The sequence below is a fragment of the Bubalus bubalis genome, chromosome 10 (genome assembly GCF_019923935.1).
Source record: "Bubalus bubalis isolate 160015118507 breed Murrah chromosome 10, NDDB_SH_1, whole genome shotgun sequence".
In the NCBI taxonomy this organism is placed as follows: Eukaryota; Metazoa; Chordata; class Mammalia; order Artiodactyla; family Bovidae; genus Bubalus; species Bubalus bubalis.
The window spans coordinates 34483504-34501334 of NC_059166.1; the positions used below are offsets into that span (position 1 = coordinate 34483504).

A 17831-nucleotide genomic window follows, 5' to 3' on the forward strand; every position below is an offset into this window, starting at 1 on the left:
GTCATAGCTTTTTTTCCAAGGTGCAAGCATCTTTTAATTTTATGGCTTTTTAACTCATAACTGGAAGGGAATATTGCCTAAGGATGCCTCACACCTCAAGTCTGACCTACACCTGATTTAGATATTTAGACAAAATTTTGGACTTGGAGTTTATGCTAGCATGGCTAAGATTTGTGAGCTATTGTGATGGGTGAAATGTATTTTGCATGCTACAAGGACAAGCATTTGGTGGCCCAGAGGAAATAGTTTTGAGGCCAAATTGTATGCCCCTCAAATATACATCTTCAAAACATAATTTTAGTTGGACATGGGGTCTTTAAAGAGGTAATTAAGTTAAAATAAGGTCATTGTGGTGGGCCCAGTATGAGTGGTGTACTTATAAGAATAGAAGTCAGCCACAGACACGCACTGGGGAGGACCATGTGAGGCACAGGTAAGACACAGCCACTCACAAGCCAAGGAGAGAGGCCTCCAAAGAAACCAACCAACTGATATACCTATGAATTGTAAATATTTCTGATGTGTTTATAAATATAAATAATGATATTAATGGATTTTGACATACTGAGAAAAATAGGAAATTTTGATCTCAACTTTTTACCAACTTGATCTTGGATTTCTAACCTCCAGAACTGTGAGAAAATACCACTTTATTTTTTAAGCCACCCATTTCTGTTGCTATGGCAGCAAACTAATACACTCAGGATAACTCTTGAAGTTAGTCTCCAGCAGAAAATTTGAATTCTTTATATCAGGTTTTTAGAAGTTCTTCAGTGCAGTTCAGTTCAGTCACTCAGTCATGTCCAACTCTTTGTGACCCCATGGACTGCAGCATGCCAGGCCTCCCTATACATCACCAACTCCCAGAGTTTACTCAAACTCATGCCCATTGAGTCGGTGATGCCATCCAACCATCTCATCCTCTGTCATCCCGCTCTCCTCCCGCCTTCAATCTTTCCCAGCATCAGGGTCTTTTCAGATGAGTCTGTTCTTTGCATCAGGTGGCCAAAGTATTGGAGCTTTAGCTTCAGCATCACTCCTTCCAATGAATATTCAGGACTGATTTCCTTTAGGATTGACTGATTGAATCTCCATGCAGTCCAGAAGACTCTCAGGAGTCTTCTCCAACACCACAGTTCAAAAGTATCAATTTTTCGGTGCTCAGCTTTCCTTATGGTCCAACTCTAACATCCATATATAATTACCGGAAAAACCATAGGTTTGACTAGATGGATCTTTGTCGGTAAAGTAATGTCTCTGCTTTTTAATATGCTGTCTAGGTTGGTCATAGCTTTTCTTCCAAGGAGTAAGCATCTTTTAATTTCATGGCTGCAGTCACCATCTGCAGTCATTTTGGAGCCCAAGAAAATAAAATTTCTCACTGTTTCCATTGTTCCCCCATCTATTTTCCATGAGGTGATGGGACCAGATACCACGATCTTAGTTTTCTTAATGTTGAGTTTTAAGCCAGTTTTTTTCACTCTCATCTTTCACTTTCATCAAGAGACTCTTTAGTTCTTCACTTTCTGTCATGAGGGTGGTGTCATCTGCATATCTAAGGTTATAGATATTTCTTCGGGCCATCTTGATTCCAGCTTGTGCTTCAACTAGCCTGGCATTTCTCATGATGTACTCTGCATATAACTTAAATAAGCAGAGTGACACTATACAGGCTTGATGTACTCCTTTCCTGATTTGATGGGCTTCCCTGGTGGCTCAGACGGTAAAGCCTCTGCCTGCAATGAGGGAGACCCGGGTTTGATCCCAGGGTCGGGAAGATCCCTCGAGAATGGCAACCTACTCCAGTATTCTTGCTTGGAAAATTCGTGGATTAAGGAGCCTGGTGGGTTACAGTCAAAGGGGTCGCAAAGAGTCGATCACGACTTCGCTTTCACTTTCCTTTTCCCAATTTGGAACCAGTCCGTTGTTCTATGCCCGGTTCTGTTGCTTCTTGACATGCATACAGATGTCTCAGGCGGCGCTGCCTTAGGCTGGAGGTTTCACTTGGGGGCGCTCGCATCTGGCTCGTGGATCGTGCTTCTCCACAGGCGGAACCATCTGGCTGGGTCTCTTGTTTCTGTGGGTGCCATAGTCAGCGCACACCCAGAGCCCCAGGCTTCCGTGCGGGTTCCGGCTGATTGCTGGGCCCGGGAGGGGACAGTGCGGGCTTGGTGCCCAAGGAAGAAGTTGACCCCGGCGAGTTGAAGTTACCTGCAGGCGTCTCCGGCCCTCTGCCCATCCATTGACAGAGCTCGGGCCTGACCCGTGCCGCGCTCCTGGCGTCCAAGGCAGGCGAGGGTGATGGTCCAGATGGAGACGCAACTACAGAGCATTTTTGAGGAGGTGGTGGTGAGTGGAACTGCCAGGGATCCTGGGCGATGACTGGGTGAGGGGGTGGCTGGGGAGCAGCGGCTCAAGAAATCTGGCCCACGCAACCTCCCCCCACCTCTTCCTTGTTGTGACATCGAGTATGTGTGCAAGGGTTGAGCGATTCTCAAACTGCTGTCAAATTCAGTCTCATTTGAAATCCACAACACCCTTTGTTACAGACCAAGCAGGTGGGTATTGTTTGTTTCTCCTCGTTGCTGATAAGGTGATTTGCCCTATGTTGCACTGTATCATTTTGCTCGGGGAGGCCCCTCTCCCTCCCTTAAAATTAAAAAAAAAAAAAATCATGTTGTTTACTTTTTTTTTTTTTTTTAACAGAAAACGGAGATTATAGAAGAGGCTTTCCCTGGGTGAGTGTATACATGGCAGATCTTTGAGTTTTTACCTAATGGTATCTTTGTAAGATTTTCTTTAGCTCTGTCTTGGAGGTTTATAAGATCTACTATTCTGCTTATGTTGAATTACATTTTTAACACTAGTGGCAAATAATTCGATTTTTGTTTTTTAGCATGTTTATGGACACCCCTGAAGATGAAAAAACAAAACTTATTAGCTGTTTAGGGGCCTTCAGACAATTTTGGGCTGGTCTTTCTCAGGTGAGCACTGCATGTTTAATACAGTCAGCTGATGATTTTTGGCCCTTTATTTTTTTACACTTACTTTGATGTTGCTGTTAAGATTTTTCTGGAAAAGGTGAAATAAAATTGTCATCATCTTTTATTTGTCTATTCTGGCTTCCGTTCGTTTCAACTTGTATTCTTCCAGTAGAGAATCTATATTGAAAAATCAAGTTGACCATAGCACAGTGTGAGTTGTTTTTATAAATCTCTCCCAAGTTAGATTACATAAAACCATTTTCATCCTATTCTGATTTATTTAGTGCACTTCAGAACAACTGTGTTAGGAGTTGTAATGGATAAAAACTTCATTCATTTAATCAGCAAAGGAACTGGTCCAGCATTGATACAAAGATATTATAATAAAGATACTATAGTAAAGAAACAAAGATGCCACAGTAAGGATCCAAAGATACTTTAACAAAATTGAGGCAAGTACAGTAAAACTTAATAACAAAGAGCACTCACCAGAAACTGCAGCCTTGTAAAAGATAAAATGTTTGAACCTTAAAGAATTCATGATCCAGTAGTATATTATTACCTTCTTATGATGCCTTATAAGTAGGAAAATGAGAACTGTTTACAGTTGAGCCACTAGTGACTAAGACTCACTACTCAGAAATGAATTGCATAGTTGCAATACATTTGTTCTTTTACATTTCTTTTACTTTTGATTATTTTCTAATATATTCATACGATACAAAATGCAAAGAGGTACCAAAAATTCCACCCAGTGAGTAAGATTTTCTGCCTTCTGCTTCTCTTAGCTTAGTCATTTGTTTTTTTTTCTTCTGCAATCAGCGTTTCCAGTTTATGTTTCCTTCTGGAGTGTTTAATGCATAGAATCATTGTTATAGAATGTCTATGCCATGTACATTATTCATTAGCACCTTGCTTTTTCCCTCTTAAGTTCTCAAATTGATATACTTTTATATCAATCCATTTAAAGTTACTTCTGTCCTCTGTCTTTCTTCAGTTCAGTTCAGTTCAGTCACTGAGTCGTGTCCGACTCTTTGCGACCCCATGAATTGCAGCACGCCAGGCCGCCCTGTCCATCACCAACTCCTGGAGTTGGAGCAGCATTATATCCTAATATATGGCCGCAGCATCCTTTGTTTAACCAGTCCCCCCGAATCCCAGGGACAGAGGAGCCTGGGAGGAGGCCATCGTCTATGGGGTCACGCAGAGTCGGACACAACTGAAACAACTTAGCAGCAGCACCATGTGATGGGTTGCTTCTTACCTTTTTCTCTTTAAATAATACTGTAATGAATAGTTTTAGGCAGGGGACACAGAATATATTATTGCTGGGTCAGAGGATATTTCTATGTATAGTTTTTATAAAAATAATCTAATAGCTTCCATAAGGGTTTTACCAATTTATCCTCCCACTAGCAATATATCAGTGGGATATATATTGCTATTCCCTCAAGCCTCACAGTAGCATGTTATTGAGCTTTTTGATCTTTACCAGTCTAAAATATGAGAAATTTTATCTAAGTGTAGTTTTATTTTGCATTTCTGTGAGTGATATTGAACATCTTACATCTTTCTAACATTTTAATGTTTTAATAATTGATTAAACACTGTATGATTTAAGATAAAACCCTTGTCTTCAAGAATTTTGTTTTCTGACAGAGGATCCAGGAAGAAAATAAGTATTTATAAACCAGCACTATTTATTCAGCAATAGAAATGTGTATGAGGGACAGTGGTAGCACAGAGCAGGACATCTTTAGAATATTCTGGAAGGTAATCTTTGATTTGGGCACCACGTTTTGGTATCATATTTAAAGTTTTGCAGGTCTAGAAATTGGATATGTCATTAGTTCATAACTGATTTGGCTCTTAGGGATCAGATTCACTAAATTCTCATGAGACTGATGTACTAATTCATAGTGGGTTTTTCCTCCAGTGACAGGGATATTTATATCTGCCATTAAGGGCACTGCTTACAGTGCCTTGCACAGTCTTTGCTAGACTTTTTTGTTGATCATGAATATGTTAATAAAATCATACTCTTTTTGGAGGTCCCATATAGTAAATACGGTGGAAGTTTTAATCTATATAATTGTGTGATTTTAAGCTTAATATAACTCAGCTACTACATCTGAATTTTTTCAGTTCTTTTTAAATTGTTTTCATCCATTAATTTATAATGAAGTATCTCACTCATAGTCTTCATATATACTCCCAGATGCTATTAGCTTTTTGTTACTTATAAAATACAAGTTTAGACCTAAAATGTGATCATTTTCTAATTTTCCAGGAATCTCATGAACAGTGCATCCAGTGGATTGTTAAATTCATTCATGGTCAGCATAGTCCTAAAAGAATTTCTTTTCTTTATGACTGCTTAGCAATGGCAGTCGAGACTGGTCTCCTTCCACCCAGGTATGGTTAATGATGAATATGAGCAATCTAAAAAATTTTCTTTTTTTTAATTAATGTTTAGAAATTGGTTGAGGTGGTTGTTGTAAAAGGATAAGAGAATAAAGAAGGCAGTTACAGTCAACAAAAAGTGCTTCATAGTATCTCAGTTTTAATTTTGAGGATGCAATATTCTTAAAATTGTATACTTCAGGTGCTCAAAACCAGGCAGGCTTTGCCTTTTAGTCCAGGGATTAAAATCACTCACTTTGACAAGCTTTTCCAGGTAGTGTTTGTTGTATTTGTTATAGTCACTGATTTGTTTGTTGAATTTTTTAGATTCCACATATAAGTGATGTCATATAGTATTTGTCTTTCTCTGTCTGACTTATTTCACTTAGCATAATACTCTTCCAGTCTGTCCATGTTATTGCAAATGGCAAAATGTCATTCTTTTTTTGTGGATGAGTAGTACACTGTGTGTGTGTGTGTGTGTGTGTGTGTGTGTGCGTGTGTGAGTGAGTGAGAGGGACATCTTTACCCATTCATCTGTTGAGGGACACTTAGGTTGCTTTCTTATCTTGGCGATTATAAATAATGCTGCTATGACCATTGGGATGTGTGTATCTTTTCAGATTAGTGTTTTTGTACTTTTTAGTTATATACCCAGGAGTGAAATTCCTGGGTCAGTTCCAGTTAACTTTTGCTGGATGATGAATTGCCTCAATACTTCATGACTTAAAACAGTAATAATCCTTTTATTATTAACATTCACGATTACAGTGCTTGCTTGGGCAAGGAGTAGGAAGGATTTTCTCAGGTTTTGTGTTTGTAGTCGGATGGTGGCTATGACTGGAGTCATGACAAAGATTTTCCCATTCATATGCCTAACTGTCACCTGAGACATCAGCTGGCACTATTGGCCAGAACCTACATATGCCTTCTCTGTGTGACCTTGACTTTCTCACAGTGTAGTGGAGTCCAGGAGCAAGCATTCATAAGAGGGCTAGGCAGAAGCTGTATCACCTTGCCTTGAAAGCCTTTCCATTTGCCAGTCTTGGACCTGCCCAAACTGAGGGATAGATTTTTTTTCTACCCTTTTGACACTGATACTCTTCCTGGGAGCAGCATCAATATCACATTTTAGAAGAGTATGTGGGGTCAAAAGTCTTATTGCAGCCATCTTGGAAAAACACAGTTTGCCACTAATTGGTTAATGATACACATTTAACCAATAGCTTTTGGTACATTTCTTTCTAGCAAAAATATAACATAATTAATATTACTTAGTTCTACTTTGGAGAAGGCAATGGCACCCCACTCCAGTACTCTTGCCTGGAAAATCCCATGGACAGAGGAGCCTGGTAGGCTGCAGTCCATGGGGTCGCTAAGAGTCGGACACGACTGAGCGACTTCCTTTTCACTTTCATGCATTGGAGAAGGAAATGGCAAGCCACTCCAGTGTTCCTGCCTGGAGAATCCCAGGGATGGGGGAGCCTGGTGGGCTTCTGTCTGTGGGGTTGCACAGAGTTGGACAGGGCTGAAGCGACTTAGCAGCAGGAGCAGTTCTATTTTAGGACTTTGCTGGTGGCTCAAGACGGTAAGGAGTCTCCTTTGGGTTTAGTTCTACTTTGGGTTTAGTCTTTCATATAAGTAAAAAATATAAAATGCTTTATGTAATTTTTTGAAAGTGTGCTTGAGTAATGTACCTTTATGACAATTAGTAACACTTACTGTGACAAATATAATATCCAGAGTTTATGGACCTTAGCTATTAGAGAACTTACAAAAATCCTGTCTTGTAACTGGAATGGGTATTCCTTTTTTCTAGGATGGTTTGTGAATCCCTGATAAACTCTGACACACTTGAATGGGAAAGAACACAGCTTTGGGCCTTAACATTTAAACTGGTTCGGAAAATAATTGGAGGGGTGGATTACAAGGTATTTTTTTTCCGATTATAAAAAGTAATTGCTGTCAGATATGATTAATTTTTCGGTGTATATTAATTTCACATAAATGAACTGGAAGCATTTATAAAATCTGTCTCTTTTTTGTTGTATTTCCTGAAGGAGTTTTAAAATCGCCCAGTGTTTCCCATAGCTCTCTGCTCCTCTCCCAACATTCTTAAAAGTGCAGGTGGCTGGTGAACTTCTATGACAAGTAGGGAGTCACCAAGCAGACTCGGTTCTCTCATGCCACAGATCTTATGATGTCGGGACCCCTTTCCAATGGAAGGGCATAGAGCAGGGAGGTGTGGAATTGAGAAGGGATGCAGGCATCAGCTGACAAAGGGAGCAAATCCTGCTTCACCTTGGCCACCTTGGACACTGTCATTCCTTAACTGGTATCTTCAGCACTCTGCTCTTGACCAAAACCAACAGCATACACTCTCTAATTGTGTCTCATAACACCGCTCAGGAGTTCCACAGCTGCAGAAGCTTCTGCTTCATTCAAGCCACTTTAGTTATTGTCTCTTGAAAGACTTGGCGGATACCTGACCCTGTGCATTATATCTGTATTTCCACTGATCTCAAATGATTTAACATAATTATTGGCCAGAGTCATGATTTCATACAAAATTGGTTCTAAGAAGCCTTTTCTGATTATTTACTTGTACTTCACTTTCCTTAGCAGGTTAATATGTAGTTTTTACTTCCTTATTTGTATGGTGCTTCATAATTGTTTCTTTCATGTATATGTTCTGTCTTTGACTGATCACATAGTTTATACTATGGAATGAAATGTCTTCTCTGTGTATTAGATTCTGCTCTGAAATAATGCAACTGGTAATAGATCTGAATAGATGACCAGTTAGCAGAATAGCCTTATTGACTGAGTTTGAGGGGTTAAAGTATGTGATGGATGATGAGAAAGAGGGAATGAAGTTAGAATATATACCAAAAGGAAGATGCAAAAAAGGTTGTCTGCCAAAAAGTTGAATATTTATTGTCCATGTCTTTCAGAGTATTTTCAAGTTCTTCCAAATATAATTTTGTCTGTTAAGCTCAAATTTTGTCTGTTAAACTTTTTGGTCCCTCGTAATAATAGAAACTTTTCTAATGTTATGAGGATGAGATAAGCTGAATGGAATGTGAAAAGTTTAATTTTTATCTATAAGTGACTTCCTTTGTTCATTCATATGGCAAGCCAGTCTTCAGAATTCTGCTTTGGAACATGACGCTTCTCTTGGGTTAACGTTAGGGGTTTGAATGTTAGCTTTGTTACAGAAAAATTAAAAGTGTGACTTTGAGGGTTACATATTTTTCCAAGTATATAATCTTGAAAGCTTTAGGCATTTTAACCGGCACCCGGGACTTTTAAAAAATTTAATCCATGACTTTTTGTTCTATCAGGGTGTTCGAGATCTCTTAAAAGTGATTTTGGAGAAAATCTTGACAATTCCCAATACAGTGAGCTCAGCTGTTGTACAGCAGCTTTTGGCAGCAAGAGAGGTAATTTAAACTTGTCTGCAATTCATTGATCATCTCCTAAAGATGTCTAGTTTTATAGTTCTGTGCTTTTAAAATTTACAGTAATGTGTAAAATGTTCCATTTCTTCTACAAAAATCATATTTTAAAGGTACAGTTTCACTTCCACTGTATTTCCAAAGGAAATTTTACATTTTAATTCATAGTTTTTAATTATGAAAACAACAACATTGATATTATTGTATCTTCAACCATTATAAGATGTCGTCCTATGGGCCACTTTAAAGATCTTTGTGCTTTGTACCTAATGTTGCAAGAATTGTTATTTTAGTCTGTGCCTTCTGGTTGGTTTTCGTCACTCAGTCGTTTCTGACTCTTTGTGACCCTATGGACTATAGCCTGCCAGGCCCCCCTGTCCATAGTATTCTCCAGGCAAGAATACTGGAGTGGGTTGCCGTTCCGTTCTCTAGGGGATCTTCCCGACCCAGGGATCGAACTTTGGTCTCCTGCATTTCAGGCGGATTCTTTGCCACCTGATCCAACAGGGAAGTCTACCAATATTTAATGCATGTTCAGTGTTACTTGCTATCAGGAATCTAGTCTGTTATTTACTATCAGCAATCATTGTATTAATCTTCATTTTTAGATTTCACATTTAAATGAATTCTTATGCTATATTTAAGCCAACTGAATCCATGAAATCATATCTCTACTTTTTAAATATCATTGTTGTTGGATTTAAAGGGCACATCTGTGGGACTATTCAAAATAATAACATAGCCCTTTTATTTTTCCTAGGTTATAGCATATATCTTGGAAAGAAATGCTTGTTTACTACCAGCATATTTTGCAGTCACAGAGATCAGAAAACTATATCCTGAGGGAAAACTTCCACATTGGGTAAATTTGATGTTTTTTTTTTAATTTTTTAATAGAAATTTTTATTAAAAATTATTATATTAATCTGATTTTTTGTGTGCTTATTTTTTAATGGTACTTTATCCTTAGATAATATGTGATTTTTTTTTTATGATGCATTTCTTTCATTTCTCTGCTATCCTGTTGAGATAGTTTATATATATATCATTTCATAAAATATACACAGTTTCATCAAATAGCTAAGAACATGGTGGTATGACCTGGCTTAATTCAGGGATAAATGAACTGGCAAGTAATTGTTTAGGAGGACGTGAAAGAGAACTAACCTTTTAGTAGTTTTACGTGCCAGGAACTGTACTAAATCTTACATATTATCTCATTTTATGTAAATGATTCTTATATTCAGAGCATCTTGATTTTATTTTTCTACTTACTTGTTTTCATTTTATTTTGTTTTAGTTGCTTGGAAACCTGGTATCAGACTTTGTGGATACCTTCAGGCCAACAGCAAGGATAAACTCCATTTGTGGTAGGATTATAATTTAAACTATTCTAAATAGTACCTGATTTTTAGTGAGCTGACTACTGAACCAAGTTGATGGATGAAATCTTATACATGTCTTGGTGACTTGCCATTTTAGTATAACTCTAGGAGCTTTTATACTCTGTAGAGTATAACTCTACTCCCCAGGCACCTGGAAGTCTCAGCAAATCTGTCTCTCTGGCTCTAGCGCACCACATTGTCTGACTCCCAGCCCCTTCCAGTTCATACCTTTGCTCTGTATATAATTTATTTTGTTTTCCACTTGTTTCATGTTTATTAGAGTCTCTGAATTTCCTTTTAAAAATAAGCACAGGATTTACAGTTTTTACAGTTCTCATATGTATATTCCTGAATTAATTCTAGAAATCATGGTAGCCTCAGAACAGCCTGGCATTATAGACCCTTATTTAATCAATGACCAAGTTTTAGCACTTTCTGTGAGTCAGGTACTATTCTGGGCACTGGAAATACAAAAAGGAAATGAAAAGGACACTAGACCGATAATTCTTAGGCTTTTAGCTTTCTTAACTGAGAGGATATTGACATCATTTGATGAATTACGGAAAGTGGTGCAGGTTTGAGAAGAGAGGATGAATTTAGTTTATGTTATATTGAACTTAAGGTGCCTGTAGGACATCCCAGTGACAATATTTATCAGGCATTGGATACATGAACTGATTAATGGTCATATTACTACATCTAAGGCCTCTAGGAACATCATGTTTAAAGTTACTTAGTTTGACCTGAGATTAAAGGTCTGTAAACTTTTTCTATAAATGGTGATACAACAGATATTTTGGCATTGTGGGCTATGCATTCTTACAGCTACTCAACTCTGCCATTAGAGTGCAAAAGGAATAGCATTCCAGTAAAACTTAATGAGAGCAGGTGGATTTGGTTCATGGATTGTAGCTTGCTAAACTCTGTCCCTGGACAAATGCAACATTTGTGAGTTTGGAAGTTTTGTACAATTTGGTCTTTAACCAGCTGGGCTAAAAATATTCAAAGAAAATCCCCAGACTTCTAGCTAATTAAAACATATTTTTAACCAGTGCCTGGTTCAGCATGATATTCAGCATGATATTCATTAACATTAACCAGTGCCTGGTTCAGCATGATATTCATTAAATTTGTAGAGTGAATGAAGGACTAGGCATTGCTATGTTCACATTTATTTAGAAGCATTTTTTGTAATACCTACAGGCCGTTGCAGCCTTCTACCAGTTGTAAATAATTCGGGTGCCATTTGTAATTCATGGAAATTGGACCCTGCAACTCTCCGTTTTCCTTTGAAAGGCCTTTTGCCATATGATAAGGTATGTTGCTCAATATGATGGAGCTTTTGATCCATCAGAGTCTTCATCCAAGATTATATATTGTGTAATGCTAAATTGTCTCTTCATAGACTGAAAAAGTAAATATTCAATGAAAGATAGTTTATAACCATAAACTATGGTTTATGTCATATGATTTCAGGATCCAAGTTTAGCCTGTGGTTTGTGATATTATTGTGTTTATGTTCCAGCGGCCCACTTCCTGGCCAAGTACTTGGTGTTAGATAATTGAATTTTTCAATTGATTCCTTGTTTTCACTTTTCCTTTACAAAGCAAGGACTGAACATGAATTTGCAGTGTCCCTAAAACTTGAAGAGTGAGCCTCCTTATTTGTTGCATTTTTTTCAAAAGGGGAGAGGTGGGGAAGGACAAAAGTAGAGTAGAAATTTCTCAAGGAGAAAAATCCACATATATCCATAATATGAAATATGAGATATAGACATAAAGCTTTGATGAAACACATATGGCAGATTTATCTTACTATCTTGGGGTTTGGAGGGATGACAGAGCAGGTTATAGGGAGGGCCAGATAGTTTTCTGTAAATGTTTCATGTCAAAAATGATGTAGAGAGTGATTGGGAGACTTATCCCAAAGTGAAGGAGGGTAAAATAGTACAACTAAGGTGACAGTTCACAGCTCTTGGGATATTAGTCAGCAAAACTTTGAAAGATGAAAAAGTGATAAACTAAATGGAATTTACAATCATAGCAGTAATAAAAACAGATAAACTTATTGTGTACTTCCTATATGCCAGGCCCAGATTTAAGAACTTCACTTCATAACAACTTTTATTCTTAACGATCATCTTACTATTTCCACTATCCGGGTGATGAAACTGAGACACAGAGTGGAGTGTTAACTTTACAAACAGTATGGTCAGGATTTGAACTCAGATAGTCTGAGTCGGAATCTACACTATAAATCCCTGTGCTGTCAAGTCATTTGTCTTCCCAAATCTGGAAATGATGTTTACGTTTATACTTACAGAAGAATGGTTAGAAACTGCCTCCTTTCCTCTTTGATAGATTTCTGGGCAGAAAATCCTTTCCTTACAGTGATGCTTAAGACTTTCACATGACTGTGGCCGAAGCCATTCCTAAAGTTCTCTCTATGACCATGAGCAAGTCCCTTCAACTCAGTAACATCATTTATCAAATGAAGGGTGGGAGCAGATTAATGTAAACACTAAAATCCTTTGATTTTTTCCCACTAGATTCTGCCTACTGTGTGAAGGTAACAAGAGCCTTTAGAGGATTCTTTTATCCCAATTTCAAATTTTTTGAATGAACATTAACTCTGATCTTGAAGCAATGATTTTCTTTATTTTCTTTAAAGGATCTGTTTGAACCACAGACTGCTTTGTTGAGATATGTTTTGGAGCAGCCTTATTCCAGGGATATGGTCTGCAATATGCTAGGTTTAAATAAGCAGGTACTGTACTGTGCTGGAAACCTAGTAAATTCTGCATAGAATCTGCACTATTCTTTTCTCTTTTCTTTGCTATAGCTAACTGAGCAAAACAGTTAAGAACTATTTGATGATTTTTTTTAATATATGGTTTATTAAGTAATATATTGTTTCTATCATTTATATATTGCTTTAAGAATGTTTAAATTAAAAAGGAGATATTTTAAAAGTTGGTTTATTTTGCATTGCTTTTTTTTCTATAAGGCCAGTTTCAAGTATACCTTTTGCCAGAGAAACCTACACATGACTTAACCATAATTTTTGACTTTTTTTTTTGTTGTTTGGGTGTCTATTTTTATAACCCTTGGTATCTTCAGCATGGCCTCAATTGCTGGTTTTTTGCTTTTTTTTTTTTTTTTTTTCTTTTTGGTGTATGTTTTTGGTGGTTTAACATGTGGGCGGGTTTGTGCTGACTCTGGGTTCCTTGAGGCTGGCCTCATAGTCACTGTTTTGTCTTTTCTTTTTTTCTTCCTTTATTTTTGTTCTGTCCTGTCTTGTCCTGCCCATCCTCCAATGCTCTAGACCTTGAACATTGCTCAGGTATGTTCACAACCTTACTGTTGTATTGTGACTAACGATACGCTGGCCGCTTTGTAGCCACTGATTCCATTTAGAGAATACATGTATGGTCGGGGCTTGAAATTGGCAGGACCATGCTGAGACCAAGGCCACTAAAATGAATTTCTTCTTGGGATATGAGAGTTGTTTTTGGTGGATTGTTTTTGGTTTTGGTTTTTGGTGTTTGTTTGTTTTTTGTGTTTTTTTTTAATATTCTTTTTTTTTTTTTTTTTAATCAAGAGACAACACTTGGCATTTGATAAAGCCTGTCACTTTTTGATGAGTTGTTTTTCCTTCCCACTCCATTTTACTGTTTTTCCTACTTTAGGGCTAAAGCTAGCCTGGTGGAATTTTCAGAGATGGAAAGATTTGTGGTGGCCTTTATCTTTCCAGATAATTAAAACATAAACAAACAACAACATCAATAAAAATACCTGCCTTGCTTTGCCTAAAAACAAAAACAAATTAAAAACAAAACAAAAAAAGAGAAAAAAACAGTTTAACAGAGATACGTTACTTTTACAAGTTGGAGTGGTAAGCGTCACATGGGGAAGTTTTTTTGGAAACGTGGAGATTGACTAAGAAATGTCACACTCTTAGGTGACCCCACACCTGCTTGACAAACACCCTTCTTTGTCAGTCTTTGCCAGAAGTGACCCCCTCCTGGAGTGAGCGCCTCTCAGTGGAAGCCCACCTGTGGCAGGAGGAACACGAAATGGCCAGACTTTATAAAACAAACTCTTATACATTCCCAAGTCTGTTCCAGGACTTTTCACCTTTGAGATTTTAAGCAAAATAGTGATTCTAATTATTTTTGTTAAAAATTTTTGAGCCCAGCATATTAAAATAGACCAGCTTTTTGATTTTAATAAGACGTTCTTGTCCAAGTTGTATAAAATAGCGTTGCTGTTTGCAATACTATAGTGAAGGTTGTGCCAGTGCTTCCATTTATAAAGCCCTATTTTTAAGGACATATAGCTTGGCCATAAAACTTGCTCAGTGTTGAAACTTTGCATGCCAAACCTCACCCTAGTAGCAGTATCTCTTTTATTATTTTAAGTTTTTTCTTCTGAAAAATTTACCAAGTCTCCTTGTTTGGACAAGCCTTTGTTCATGTGAAACTGAAACTGCTTCACAGCACAGTAGCTGACAGTTACCTCACATAACCTGTCAGTGTAACATCTTAAACACCAAGTCATTAACTCTGATGAGCTTTCACTTGAGTTAGAGGTAAGTATTCAGTTAACCTTGAAAGAATGCTTTCATGCTATGTCTTAAACCTAATTTTTGCAATGAACTTTAAGGCATACTTGACTCAGGTTTTTTTTGCAGTTTGGTGAATAAACATACCCATGGTCATTTGAATCCCGCCCCCCAGATATCCTTAGCCATCCTTAACTTTTTGCTTTTGGAGGGCAGCTCTTCTCAAACAAGAAACTGATGAAACTCTTTAGAGAAGGATATTTCTGATCTGATCCTTTTAATAACAAGTTTCAACCTAAAAAAAGTTTATGACTAAGACATAAATCCGTAAAAAATAAAGTTTATAATGGAAATGCTGACAGAACATTATTAGTATTGATCCCACTGTAGTGTAAACATTGTCAAAAGTTCACAATTCATCAGTAATTGTTTTGGTAGAAAACACTGTAGTGAGTGGATTTGTAAATGTAAGATTTATGCTGAATTGACATATTATTTTTACCACCTAGAAAGTAGGGTGGAAAATGAGAGCACACTGTATAAGAAGCATATGACTAAAAATTAACAAGTTATCATATCTGTTATCATTACAGAACTATATCCAGCACTATACTTTCTTATCCTTTCTCTAGCAATGCAATAATTTACTTAAAGCTTTGAAACCTTTTAAGAGCTGTCCATATTGTATTTTCCAGTAGGAATTGGGCTATGGTACTTTATCCTAAAATCGGTTGCATTCAGAAGGTCATAAATAGCCCAGTTCTGTGACCAGTAGGGTAGAGTGTTCACAGTGGAAGAATCCTGTTTTGTGTGTTTGCACAACAGTTTGTGTTCCTTCTCCTGAAAAAGAGCATTACAAAACAGATTCATTCCTCAAGCTCTTAGATGTGGTGGTGTATGAACTCTGGCAGTGCTAAGACAGTGAAGTACTAGACTGATCATTCAGTTTATCCTTAAAAGGCACCATTGAAAGTGGTATTAACTGACAGGGGACTCCAGTTCTGGTTGGTAGAGAATATGATAAATGAAATACAAAGAGATTTTTCTTCCCAAGTTGTCCTGAATAAATACTGCTTTAAAATTAATTTCTATCTCTGAAATAATGGTTTTTAAATTAACCAATGCCTACCTAAGTGCATGGGCTTCCAAAGAACCCACCTGCCAGCGCAGGAGACAAGAAACACAGGTTCGATCCTTGGGTTGGGAAGATTCCCTGGAAGAGGGCATGGCAACCCACTACAATATTCTTGACTAGAGAATCCCATGGACAGAGGAGCCTCGTGGGCTACAGTCCATAGGATCTCAAAGAGTCGGACACAACTGAAGCAATTTAGAATGCACACACCTAATTATAATATGTTAAAATTGTACCACATAAGCAGTACCAAAACCATTACATGGAAATATCAGGGGCCACTTAATATAGGATATGGTTACTAAGACTGAAGGCATTATCATTTGCCATTTTAAATAGTGGTGGGAAAAAAATCAAGGGCATGGAGGGGATTAATATTCATGTTTCCATTAATGCCTTGTGGCTGATTTTCAGATTGAAAATCTAAAATAAGTTTCCAATACAGTTTGACCATTATGCAGAAATTAAAATGCTAAATTTAGATTCTTACTGCTAAAAAGAGGCTTTAACTAAACATTCATATATGTATGATGTAAGCTAATTCAACTTATATACCTACATCTTGAAGACTTAAATTTATGAAAGCTTTCAGCAACTTGTGAATAGTCATAGACATAGCATCCATTGGCTACCAGTCTAGTGATTGATAATTAAAGTCATTAAACCGATTTACAGATATGTTCCACTTTATAAAATAATTTATGTGGTAGAGAGTCTTAATTTTAATGAACTTACCTTTTAGCAGTTGAAAACTAAAACAAAACATACTCTAGTTAGCAGCACAGCTCATTTTATAATCCATACTTCTCTCTCTCTCTCTTTTTTTGGTATTATTAAAATTGGCAAGTAAAAGAGGAATGTAAGTTTAAGCTATTCCTAAGCATGGTGTGAGAACTATCCTTGGATTTAACCAAAAACACCTGGGAAATGCAGAGTTAATTTTGACAGATGTTCTTCTACCCTCAGACTAAGTAGCTGCATTTGGTGCCCTAGATATACCTGACTGATTTAACTATTAATAGAAAATTTGGGGGTAGTCTTGAGTCTTAATACATACTGAATGATTGTCAGCTTTGACTTTAAATTTCCTAGTTCTTACTTTGCCAAAATCTTAGTATTTTTGGTTTTCCTCTGAATCATGAACTCTTTGACCATAAATCACTACACTTCTAAAAATATGTAGGTTAAAATTCAGTTCTTTAAAACAAATAGCCAGTACTAACATGGAAAACTCAAAAAAATGACCCAGGTGCTAAAAACCAACCTTGTTTAGTTTATTCTTTTTTCCTGAAGCAGATTGATGGAAGACTGTCATGGGTGGAGGAATAGATGACAAATTGGTTAGTTTCCAAACTAGAACCAAATTCCCATCACTAACAAAAAATTCCTACTGGAAATCCTGGCTTTACTTCTTTTCACAAATTTTTCTGACTCTTGTATACTTCGAATGATCTCACTCTAAATTTGTGTTGTCTGACACATTTCTTAGGTTGTTGGTGGTTGGCAGAACTAGTGAATTTCAAGCCCTGTACACAGTAGTTTTGCATGCTGATTTAAGAAATAGTTTGTAGTGTTGTCTGTTGCACTTTGCTCTGCTTCATAATGATAATTACATTTGGAGGAAAAGTACTGTAGTCCCAACTGGTGGTGTTAATATTGCTCTTCGTAAAACTGTAATGTGGTTGAACTGTGATCATGGCATTGTGTTTTTGGAAAAATTATGAAACAACCATTGATGCTTACTGTTTTGGATAGATGTTTGTTTTATTTGCATGCTTTAAGGAAGTGCAGCTATATTGGAGCTTTACAAGTTTGGAGCTGGCAGAAAGCATGCAAAAGAGGGGATGCTATTCATTATGTTTTGTTTTTTTCCAAATTCGTCCCCATTTTGCATTTTTCCCC

At 37.2% G+C, this 17831-nt stretch overlaps 1 protein-coding gene across 2 annotated transcripts in view; it reads left to right on the plus strand.

Annotated features, from left to right (window-relative positions):
• The first annotated feature begins 2089 nt into the window (after positions 1 to 2089).
• Positions 2090 to 17831, plus strand: part of MED23 (mediator complex subunit 23) — a 43358-nt gene continuing 27616 nt past the window's right edge. The window contains exons 1-11 of one of the 2 annotated variants that reach the window (XM_025294528.3): positions 2090 to 2349; positions 2707 to 2738; positions 2897 to 2984; positions 5275 to 5399; positions 7207 to 7318; positions 8732 to 8830; positions 9606 to 9707; positions 10146 to 10215; positions 11434 to 11546; positions 12902 to 12997; positions 13556 to 13573. In XM_025294528.3, coding sequence (XP_025150313.1) covers positions 2302 to 2349; positions 2707 to 2738; positions 2897 to 2984; positions 5275 to 5399; positions 7207 to 7318; positions 8732 to 8830; positions 9606 to 9707; positions 10146 to 10215; positions 11434 to 11546; positions 12902 to 12997; positions 13556 to 13573 — 903 coding nt within the window. In that variant the 5' untranslated portion in view covers positions 2090 to 2301. The remainder of the gene's footprint in view (positions 2350 to 2706; positions 2739 to 2896; positions 2985 to 5274; positions 5400 to 7206; positions 7319 to 8731; positions 8831 to 9605; positions 9708 to 10145; positions 10216 to 11433; positions 11547 to 12901; positions 12998 to 13555; positions 13574 to 17831) is intronic. The other variant, XM_006055415.4, reaches the window with a different exon arrangement.